Source organism: Pelobates fuscus, chromosome 3 (assembly GCF_036172605.1).
Source record: "Pelobates fuscus isolate aPelFus1 chromosome 3, aPelFus1.pri, whole genome shotgun sequence".
Classification (NCBI taxonomy): domain Eukaryota; kingdom Metazoa; phylum Chordata; class Amphibia; order Anura; family Pelobatidae; genus Pelobates; species Pelobates fuscus.
This window is the reverse complement of record NC_086319.1, coordinates 249618700-249630585: the sequence shown is the minus strand read 5'-3', so window position 1 is coordinate 249630585 and position 11886 is coordinate 249618700. Positions and strand designations below refer to the sequence as shown.

At 40.5% G+C, this 11886-nt stretch overlaps 1 protein-coding gene across 1 annotated transcript in view; it reads right to left on the bottom strand.

Annotated features, from left to right (window-relative positions):
- Positions 1-509: 509 nt before the first annotated feature.
- Positions 510-11886, bottom strand: part of TMEM209 (transmembrane protein 209) — a 36688-nt gene continuing 25311 nt past the window's right edge. The window contains exons 14-15 of the mRNA XM_063445468.1: positions 4027-4100; positions 510-1184 (exon numbers count right to left, since the gene is read on the bottom strand). Of these exons, the coding sequence (XP_063301538.1) occupies positions 1127-1184; positions 4027-4100 (132 nt within the window). The 3' untranslated portion in view covers positions 510-1126. The remainder of the gene's footprint in view (positions 1185-4026; positions 4101-11886) is intronic.

Sequence of the window (11886 nt, the reverse complement as noted above, 5' to 3'; positions counted from 1 at the left end):
TTACACAGTTTGCCGCATTAGGGATAATAGTATTTTTTACATGTTTTTCATATTCAAAAATAAAAGACAATTATAAGAAAGGTCAGCTCCTTGACTCTATAGAACTTTTTTTCATTAAACACTATAAATAATGCCAAATCCAGTTTAAACATGGAGGTTTATACACGAGTAGAGGTGACTTCACAATTATCAATTTTGTCTAAAGTAGTTTGGGGGTGTGGTAGATCTTCAACTTTGCAGAGCGAGCAAATTTGTTTCAACTTTGCTATGTTGGCCTTTAATTTATAAATTAAATCTGATGCTAAATAAAAAACAAACAAAAACAAACCAAAAAACAGTTTACTAGCAAGACCCTTTTTTGTTACGAAAAAATAAAAAAAAAGTGTGTAATTTAACAAATGGTATTATAGACTAAATTCTGTGTCAATTATTTAGTACTAGAAAAAAAAAAAATTAAAGAGATATAGGATGTATATTTTAGATATGGCATTTAGATGGCGTAACATTAGTGGAAATCTGTAAATAAATTATCTGAACTCGCATGGAGAAATTACGTTTGTTCCCAAAAAAAACTAAAATGTATTTATATTTGGAATTGTATCAGTAATCATTGACCTAGTAGGGTACTGTCAAACATGAAAGATACAAACCAAAGTTCAAAAATAGAATTTGGCAAGGGAAATAATAAAAAAAAGTTACAAATAGCAAAATTAATTTAACATACACTGAAAAAAACAAAAACCAAGTCTAAAAATGTTCAGTCTGCACTTTTAAAAAGTTTGTAAATGGTTTCAGTGGTGCTAGAGAAAAATGTATGTAGATGCACATGTAGATGTAACCCATAGTTTTTGCTGGCGCAGATATTTTCAAACTGATTTCCCACAAATCACACTACTGCAAGGTCTTTCTACGTGCTTGTCAGGTATCGTGCTTAAGAAGATGGTCTCAAAAACTATAAAAAAATCTAGAAGAAAACTGTCTCTTGAAAACCATTATAAATAAATCTAGATACTATAAAAATACAGCTGTCATAAAAAAAAAAAAACACTAAAATAAAATCCCCATCCACACCCTCCAAAAAGTGGAAAAATAAAGTAAAATCTTCAAACAATGGTTATGCCTAGTATCAAAGATCGCCAAATATCCATAAGATGTTCACACCCGATAAGCCAAGATTAACTCTCCTGAAAAACAATTCAGAAAATCACATATATTAGTCATATATTATACATCTCACACACACCCCACCCACCCCCAAAGAGAGTTTTAACCCTGTAGTAACTTTTAGAGTAATAACCCTGTTAGTGCCTTTAAGTTCAAGTGAGAATTCAAAGTGAATTTAAAACTTAAAGGGAAACTATAGTGCTAGAAAAACAAAGTTGTTTTCCTAGCACTATATCTCCCTGTAGTGCCCCCCCTCCTTCATGCTGGCCTTCCCCCTTGCCACTTTATCAATTGCCCTATTCCAGTGCCGCCAGCAGGTGGGGAGGACCTAATGCACATAGGCGATGACCGCATTATGACTTCCAAAATAGTAAAGTCCATGCGACCTCGCAGTGTATTATTGCACACTTTTTCCTAAATACTTTAGTGAATTTAAGGCTTTGTACTGTTCAGGTTTTTTTTTTTTATAGTAATCCCATATCACTTATTACACTTAAAATATTTTAACGGATAATCTTTGTAAGAGGGTTTTAGTATCTTCGAATAAAAGCCATGTTTTAAGACGGTTTTCTTTTTCCTCTACTTTTTTGCCTGATCTTTGACTAGCCACTTTGAGTGCTTAATATCATTGTAAAATATGGGATGAGTCCTACTCACCACGGAATTAAAATGTAATAGAAACATAGAATGTGACGGCAGATTAGAGCCATTTGGCCCATCTAGTCTGCCCAATTTTCTAAATACTTTCATTAGTCCTTAGCCTTATCTAATGGTTAGGATAGCCTTATGCCTATCCCACTGCTTTCCCTAAACTCCTTTACTGTATTAACCTCTACCACTTCAGCTGGAAGGCTATTCCATGTATCCACTACTCTCCCAGTAAAGTAATACTTTCTGATATTTTTAAACATTTGCCCCTCTAATTTAAGACTATGTCCTCTTGTTGTGGTAGTGTTTCTTCTTTTAAATATAGTCTCCTACTTTATGTATTTAAATGTTTCTATCATATCCCACCCTCTCGTCTCGTCTTTCCTCCAAGCTATACATGTTAAGTTCCTTTAACCTTTCCTTGTAAGTTTTATCCTGCAATCCATGAACCAGTTTAGTAGCCCTTCTCTGAACTCTCTCTAAGGTATCAATATCCTTCTGTAGATACGGTCTCCAGTACTGTGTACAATACTCCAAGTGAAGTCTCACCAGTTTTCTGTACAATGGCATGAGCACTTCCCTCTTTCTACTGCTAATACCTCTCCCTATACAACCAAGCATTCTGCTAGCATTTCCTACTGCTCTATTACATTGTCTGCCTACCTTTAAGTCATCAGAAATAATCACCCCTAAATCCCTTTCCTCAGATGTTGAGGTTAGGACTCTATCAAATATTCTGTACTCTGCCCTTGGGTTTTTACGTCCAAGATGCATTATCTTGCACTTATCCACATTAAATGTCAGTTGCCACAACTCTTTTTTTTTTGTAAATCTGTTTATTGCCACTGTTGCCACAACTCTGACCATTTTTACTTAAATCATTTGCCATTTGGCTTATCCCCCTTGGAACATCGACCCGGTTACATATCTTAGTATCAGCAGCAAAAAGACATACCTTACCATCAAGACCTTCAGCAATATCACTAATAAAAATATTAAAGAGAATGGGTCCAAGTACAGATCCCTGAGGTACCCCATTGGTGACAAGCCCATGCTTCGAATATACCCCATTGACTACAACCCTCTGTTGCCTGTCACTCAGCCACTGCCTTACCCATTCAACAATATTGGAATCCAAACTCAAAGATTGCAGTTTATTGATAAGCCTTCTATGTGCAACAGTGTCAAAAGCCTTACTGAAATCTAGGTAAGCAATGTCTACTGTACCACCCTGATCTATTATTTTAGTTACCCAATCAAAAAAATCAATAAGATTAGTTTGGCATGATCTCTCTGAAGTAAACCCATGTCTCTGATCTTTAAATCCATGTGATTTTAGATGTTCAACAATCCTATCCTTTAACATGGTTTCTATTACTTTCCCCACTACAGAAGTAAGGCTTACTGGCCTATAGTTGCCCAACTCCTCCCTACTACCTTTCTTGTGAATGAGTACATCATTTGCCAACTTCCAATCTTCTGGGACTACTCTTAACAATGATTGGTTATATAAATCTGTTAATGGATTTGCTAGTACACCATTATTAAAAAGAGCTTAACTTTGGGTGTATTCCATCAGGTCCCATTTACTTGTTTGTCTTTACTTTTGACAGTTGAAATAGAACCTCTTCCTCTGTAAACTCACATGTAACAAATGTCTCATTTGTCCTTTTCCCTAACTGAGGCCCCTTTCCTTCATTTTCATCTGTAAATACTAAACAAAAATAATAATTGAGGCAATCAGCTAGACCTTTATCCTCTTCTACATACCTTCCTTCTTTTGTTTTTAATCTAACTAATGCTTGTTTTACTTTCCTTTTCTAATTTATGTATCTAAAAAATGTCTTGTCCCTTTTTTTTTTTAATGACTGTGCTACTTTCTCTTCTGTGTGATTTGGAAGCTCTTATAACTTGCTTAGCCTCTTTCTGCCTAATCTTATAGATCATTCGGTCTTCCTCACTCGGGTTTTTGTAGAATTATTAAATGCTTACTTTGTGTTTTTTACTATGTTGGCCACATCTGCGGAGTACCACATTGGTTTCTTGATTTTTTATTTTTTTTTGCTTTTACTGGACAAGCCTAATGCAATTTTCTGTTGCCTTCAGCAGTGCAACTTTTAAATAAATAATGTTCTAGTGGGTCATAAGTCACTATTATAAAGCATAGCCGGAATCAAAAAGAGAATAGAACAAAATTGCTGGCATTCCACTTACCCAAGCATTCCAGATTCTTTTGTCTTTATGATGTACAGGAACATAAGTAAAGTATGAAATAGATTGTTTCTTCCCTGAAAAAGAAACAACAACAAAAAAAGGAGTAAATAAAATTGATTGTAACCTACCACACTACCTGTAGGATGTTTAGGTTGAATTATAGATTTATGTCAAAAATAAATCTACAAGGGCCCTACACTAAGGGGTCCAAAGATCTATGATGTGCCCGGTGCTTAAATCCAGCAGATTGCATACAATTCAATAAAGAAATGGCAAGCACACAAAAACATTGGTTACAGATGTAATGCTCACAAGTTTGTCACAAGGTATAAAAAAATAAAATAAATTAATATTCAAAGTATCCCCCCCAGTATACTCCTTCCCACACCAGCACTACCCCCTCCCTCACTATTACCCCCCTCCCACACCACCATTACCCCCTCCCTCCTAAATAGGTCACCCCAATAACCAAATCTTTTCATGATGGACCTAGAAAACAGATTTTTTATGTACACAGCCCCACAAACTATATACATACCGTTACATCCATGATATTTTCATAATATGGACAGAAGAAGAAGAAAGCCTTATACACTTTCATAAATCATTCAATGCATTCCAACCGTCAAACCTTAAAAAAACTTTTCAAATTATAGTGTGAGTTTCTTGGACTGCACAATAACCGTCACCAATGGCATTCTTCATTCATCTGTACCCACAGACAGGTACAGCTACCTTCACAATTCACAATTCCAGCTTCCATCACAATCACACCAAACAAGGTATCATCTACAGCGAGGCTTTCAGATATCACCGCATTTGCTCTGACACAAAAGACAGATCAGCACCTGAGTACACCATCAGAGTCATTTAGGCAAAAGGACTACAAGGAAAGGACAATATCTAAAAAATAAAATAAAATCTGCCCTAAAACCACCACGGGAAAGGCTCCTACAATACAAAGAATAGGAAAACAAAACAAGAATCCCTCTATTACAAGCATGTCAAACTCGGAGTCAATTACTGGCAGTGGCAATGTGAGTGGAGTCGGCTTGTTGGCTAGAGGGAGGTGCTGGGATTTAGTATATAGGGGGGCTGTGGTTTAGTAGAGGGGGTGCTGTTTTTTCCTTTTTTTTTAATACTGTACTTTTCAAAATAAACCTACGCTTCTATGAAAATTTAAGTGTAGCGGAATGGGCCCTGGGACGGTACCCTCATGCCTGCGACTGTTATCCCCCGTCCCATTGTCCCCTATAGTTCTTTTTCAATATTCTCGCTTCACCTTTATTGGAAAAACAAACACACACACACACACACACTATTCTTGTTTGTTTGTTTTCTCTTTATCTTTTCAACTTGCTTTTTGGAGACAAATTCATTAAAGAAGTAAACACATGGCTGTGTTCACTATGCTTACAAAAGCGCAATCTTCCTTACGAAAGGTATTTAGGTCCCAGCGTTTTTCTGGGAGAGCTAGCCATTACAGAGGCCGGACGGCTGGCAGAGCTGCCTCTACAGGCTATAGGCCTCAACCTTCTGAACATTGGAACTCGGGCAATACCCGTTTCCACCACAAGCACTTCTTCCCCTCTCGTGGATCCATTAGAGGACGTGGATCTGCTTCCCTCCGCGGTCGCACTCCTACAGGTAAGGGACTCATTTTTCTCATGTACCTATAGCAGGCCGATTAATAAATTTTTCCCAACAGTGCTACCGACTCACGCAGGATCCTTCAGACCGTATCCGGCTTCCACCTAGACTTTACAGAGGATCCAATTCAGGTGTTCTCGCCTACCCCTCTCAAAATGTCTCAAATAGACGACATGGCCCTTCAAGCCGAACTCGACGACCTAGTCAACAAGGGTGCCATCGAACGGGCCCTCACCCAACAAGGTTTCGTCAGCAATATGTTTTTAGTCAAGAAAAAGTCGGGAGAATTCCGACCAGTCATCAATCTGAGAGAACTGAACAAATTCATCAAATACAGACACTTCAAGATGGAAGGCATCCACCTCCTACGAGACCTCCTCAGCGAGGGAGATTGGTTTTCCCGCTTCGACCTCAAAGATGCATACCTCACGATACCAATCACGCCAGAACATCGCACTTTCCTCCAATTCAATTGGGGCAAGACACTATGGCAGTTCACCTGCCCCCCCTTCGGACTGTGCTCCGCACCTTGGTGTTTCACCAAAATAATGAAACCTGTGATGGCGCTCCTCCGTTCACAAGGAATTCGGTCCATCATATACTTGGACGATACCCTCCTTATGGCGCAAGACAAAGAGACTCTACGTCTCCATACGGATATGACTTCGGCCCTCCGCCAGAATTTGGGTTTCATCATCAACCTCCAAAAATCATCTCTAAATCCATCTCAGACGGTACAGTTTCTGGGATTTCAGATAGATTCAATTCAGGCAGTCCTGCAACTCACTGCTACAAAAATCAAAACCATAAAAAAAGGACATCCGGAGATTGCTGACCTCGCCACACCTCCGACTCAGGGATTTAGCCCGCACAATCGGATTACTCTCCGCCTCAATCCAGGCAATATTCCCAGCCCCGCTACACTATCGGGCGATGCAACGTTTGAGAACACACTTCTAACATCGCTCACCATCTTACGACCAACAGATCTTTCTCACAGACGAAGTCCAATTAGAACTTCACTGGTGGCTTCAACATATGGAAGCTTGGAACGAAAGGGCTATCTTCGGCCAGCAACCCGACTTCATTTTGGAATCGGATGCCAGCCTCCTCGGATGGGGTGCCACCTGCTCGGAACGTTCTACCGGAGACCTCTGGTCCCCATCAGAACAGGCACTACATATCAATTGCCTCGAACTGATTGCTGGTTCTTTCGCGATACGCAGTTTTGCCAAAGAAGCCTACAACTGCAGCCTCATACTGAGGATGGACAATGTCTCAGCAGTACAATATGTGAACCGCCTAGGTGGCTCACGTTCAAAGATGCTATCAGATCTTACGAAGGAATTGTACCAATTCTGCCTGGACAGGAATATCTCCCTTCGTGCAGAATATCTCCCGGGGTCCGACAATCTCGTCGCAGATTGGTTCTCACGCCACTGGAGGGATTCCAGCGACTGGCAACTGGACCCACAAATTTTCACCATCTACAGGCCCTGAGAGGACCATTCAACCTGGACCTGTTTGCATCTCGCCTGAACCGTCAGACGGACACATTCTTCAGCTGGCTCCCAGACCCAGCGTGCCTGGCAGTGGATGCCTTTCTTCAACCATGGCCAACATCCGGAGCGTTTGCCTTTCCGCCATTCTCCATGATTCCACGTACGATACAATACCTCAGAACACAGGGCGTCACCATAACTCTGGTAACCCCACTGTGGCGAACCCAACCATGGTTCCCTTATCTCCTGGAGATGTCAGTGGACTACCCCCTACTCCTACCCACCTCATACAACTGCTATGGGACACTTGGGCCCCAGGAACAAGACGTTCTTATCTCTCAGCGTGGCAACGTTGGAATAGCTGATGCTTGGAGAGGGACGTTGATCCCTTTTCAGCCTCTCTGATTGACATTATGAACTTCCTGGCATTACTCTTTGAACAGGGCAAGTCCTATCGGTCAATTAACGTTTTCCATTCAGCCATTTCGGCAGCCCATAGCCTCGTTGACAACTCCGCGGTTGGTAAACACCCTTCCATATGTAGACTTCTGCGAGGCATGTGCCTCACGAGACCCCCGGCCCCCAAATATAATCAATTTTGGGATGTCACTATGGTACTATCCTTTTTGGAGACGTGGCCCCCTAATGGAGAACTTTCTCTTCGACAACTGTCGGCCAAACTGGCACTATTGCTCTGTTTGGTATCGTTTAGAAGAGTCTCGGACATCAGAGCATTTGACGTCCATGCGGTGGACTTTACCCCTGAGGGAGTACACTTCTCCATTACCCGACGCACCAAAACCAATTCATCTACAGTAAGCTACCCTTACTTTCACGACAAACCCATGCTCTGCGTAGCTAATTGCGTCCGACACTACATCCTCCGCACCAAGGATCTTCGACCACAAACGGGCCCCCTACTGGTGTCCTACGTTCAACCTCAAAAGCCAGCGTCATGTCCCATGATTGCTCGTTGGATCAAATTGCTTCTAACCCTAGCTGGCATCGACCTATGTTTTGGTGCTCACTCAGTAAGAGGCGCGGCCGCCTCGTCTGCATTTACATCTGAGGGTTCCCTAACGGAGATCCTCACCTCTGCAGATTGGTCCAGAGAATCCACCTTCAGAACCTTCTATTTTAGACAGACAGTCTCCTCATGTATCTAATGCCATCATATCATCGCTTTAAAAAAGCAAATATGAAGCCTCCTGTCTTGCCATCAAATTCGGGATTATTCTAACCTTAGTCACCGAATAATCTAAATTTTATTAAAGACAGGAGGCGAATATTTTCCCGCCCACAAATACACGCACCCAACCCAACTAGGTAGGTATCCCACAACACCTCTATTGACTTAAATATTTTATTATCTACGTTTCAGGCCTCTCCTTGCAACTACCTTTACAGATACTACACACATTAACTCATAACTTAAGGCTTGTCAGAATATGGTTGTACACCTTGGTTGGAAACATATCAGCTAAAGTAATTATTATTGTTTTTCTCTTACCCAAGAAACCATACTTTCACGACCTCTCTCTCTCCTTTTTCCTAGTGTGAAAACCCTTCACTAACATCTCGAGGAATGGTCTACGTTCCCACATCGTTTACATGGTTGACTTCCTTTTGAACTATTTATCGTTTTACTGTTTCGGTTTACATGGTTGACTCTGCGGCTGTCGGCTGCATCAAGAAAGATGAATTGGGAGGAGCCTGATGACTGGACATACTCTATTGTACACTGATTGGTTAATTTTTTTTACTTACTGTTAACTGTTTCTTTGCTGCTGGGAGTTACAGTAAAGAAAGTAAAGCAAATATTAGGCCTCCTTCCTGTCTTTAATAAAATTTAGATTATTCGATCACTAAGGGTAGAATAATCCCGAATTTATTTATTTTTTTAAATTGCTACAAATAGTGGACCACTCAAATCATTATTAACCGTAATATCTCCAACTTTTGTGTGAAGCGTTCGGTGCATTATATCTAGGACTTTTCTGGTTAACAGGAGTTTAGGTAAACCCAGGTTGTTTTATTTTAGTCATTTAATTTTTCTTAAAAGGAGCACTTTACTGCCACCTAGTAAAAATAAATAAATCACGGTTTAGTATATATACCCCCAATGCATACGTGGATGAATTTTCATGCATGTATTCATTAGGGGTATAGCTTAAAAGATTACAAAAGCTGCAGTTCTTATGACTGCAGCCTTTGCAAGTCCTTTTTCCTGGAAGAGACTTTCTTCACAGGAAAATAACCAGAGACTTCTCATTGAGAAGCTTCTGACTTGGTGGTCATGTGCAAGCTCACGCCTGCTTGTGCACACGCCCGTCTGTAACAGAGAAGCTGGTCTGAGGTTTGTGAGGGAGGGGGAGGCAGGCACACTCCAGCAGAATCTGCGTGCCACTTCTGTTAGCTCAGTGGAGGTAATGGAAGCAGGAAGGAATCCTCCATGACTGTTTGAGTTCCCTAGTTAAGTTATAAAAGTGTTTATTTCTCTGGGGTTCAACTAGGATACTCATCACCCAAGCTGAAGTGGTTTTGGGGTGTGGATTGGTCCTTTAAGTATTTGCTCGCTGGCTGCTTGACAACGTACCAGGGTGTTGCACTGCATTTGGTCTTCAGCAGCAGAAGAAACCGGATATTTTTATTTATTTAGAGCAAAACACAGCCAGTGCAGGACAGAGATTGTTGACAAGGCAAAAATGTGCAATGTTATTTACCAGTTGCAAAGGCCAATAAGGTACTGCCATGCATACAAAAAAAAATATGGTTTAACTGTTAAGGGTAAGACTAGTCCCCTGAAGTTTAAAGAAGTGGTAGCCCAGTATAGGTCCAAATGAAAGAGCAGGATCAGATTTAGGGGGTAACCCTAGGGTAGATCGTAATGAAAATAGAAATAATCTGTCCTAATGCTATAATAGAAAGAAAATCAATAAAATCCTTTATTAATAATAATAAAAAAAAACAACAAAAAAAAAACCAGTACTCTGCTGACATCTCTCGGTAGATAGAAAAGGGCAACACAATCTCCGTTAATACCCTGATGAGCTTTAGTTCGGCAAAACCCGCGTCGGGGCTCTTGACACTTGGTCCTCTCTGGTGTAAATAATGATATTTCCTGCTATGTTGCACTGATATGCTTGACTTAATAGCGACACCACAGGACCTCTTTACGGACCGTTTTTATTAGATTAATCTTACTTGATTAGTCAACCAGCTTAGCTCTTTCAGTCAGGTGCCCATTAAGGCACATATTAGTGCAGTCGTGACGACAATCACTGCGTCTACATTGTTACTCTGACCTTCTATTGAGCAATACCATAGATTAGCTACTTAGTTAGCTTCACTAATCAGCCAGAGACAGGTGCCCTTGAAGGCACAGATTAGGGATTTCAGACCACACAGTGTGATTATCCGTTACTCCAATTAATCATTTAGCAGACCCGACAGGTGCCCCTGAAAGCACAGATCAGCCTCTACCCTTCTGGCACTCTGCTAATAGACAACATTAATCTGTCTGTCACATGGGTATATGTGTGTGGTCCTCTCGAACATAACTACATTGTCTGCCAGTTACAGCCATACCTGGCTGCTGGTCAGACACTACCTACGCTACTCTCTGCTACATATATCCTGGGTCTTTTAGGTATTATTAACCGAGATTGTGTGTTACCCTTTTCTATCTCCTGAGAGATGTCAGCAGAGTTTAATCACATATCCAAAGCATACTTAGATATCGCTGGAGATTTAAAAGTTTTTTAGCCTCTACTGGCTTGACTGTAGTTTGGTATTTTACTGGTTTTGGGCAGTAACCCAGATAGCTGTTCTTACATCTTGGCACTTATTAGATCTTTGCTATTCCACTGGTTATGTATATACATCCGAGATTTTATATGCAGTACCTCATATAGCACACTCATGCATAGAGTATGTGTTTAGGTCACTTTGAGGATTAGCATACATTTATAACAACTCTAACACTGTGTTGTGTGCACTGAACAGCCACTTTTGTGGAGGTGTAACTACTTAACCCCGGATATGGGTTTATGCCCAGCATCTGTCTGTCTATTTATTGGTTTTCTCACTCCCCTTCCTATTGTATATTACCTTCACATAGCATATTTAGATTTAGACTTGCGCACTGCCATAATGAAACCACAATAGTAGGGGTTGTGGCAAGTGAACGAGTTTGTGTGTGTGTGTTTTTTTAGTTTTATTAATAAAGGATTTTATTGATTCTCTTTCTATTATAGCATTAGGACAGATTATTCTCTCTATTTTCTTTAAGACCAGTCCCTGAATATGCAGTGCCATTTTAAGCATCCATTTTAAATAAAAAAATATAAACCACAACCATCCCCACAAAAAAGAAGAGGTGAGACATTTGAACAATGTCGATTTCTCCCAAGGTAGTGAAAAGTGGTTCGGTCTAAAAAAGTTGTCATATTCTGTACCCCCCCTCTGGTGGGGGGGGGATTTAAAGACGCTGGATGTCCTCAAGCAAAGTGAGGATGCCCAACATCAAGTTAAGCTCCATGAAACAGGAGGAAGTGGCTCCACGAGGCAATGTTAACCCTGCAATATGAACATTGCAGGGTTAAGGGGACAGGGACAGTGCAATGAAGTGTTCTGGGTGTCTATAGCGTCCCTTTAAACAATGTTTGGGTGTATAACCAAAAAATAAAAACAAACAACTATCAACCCA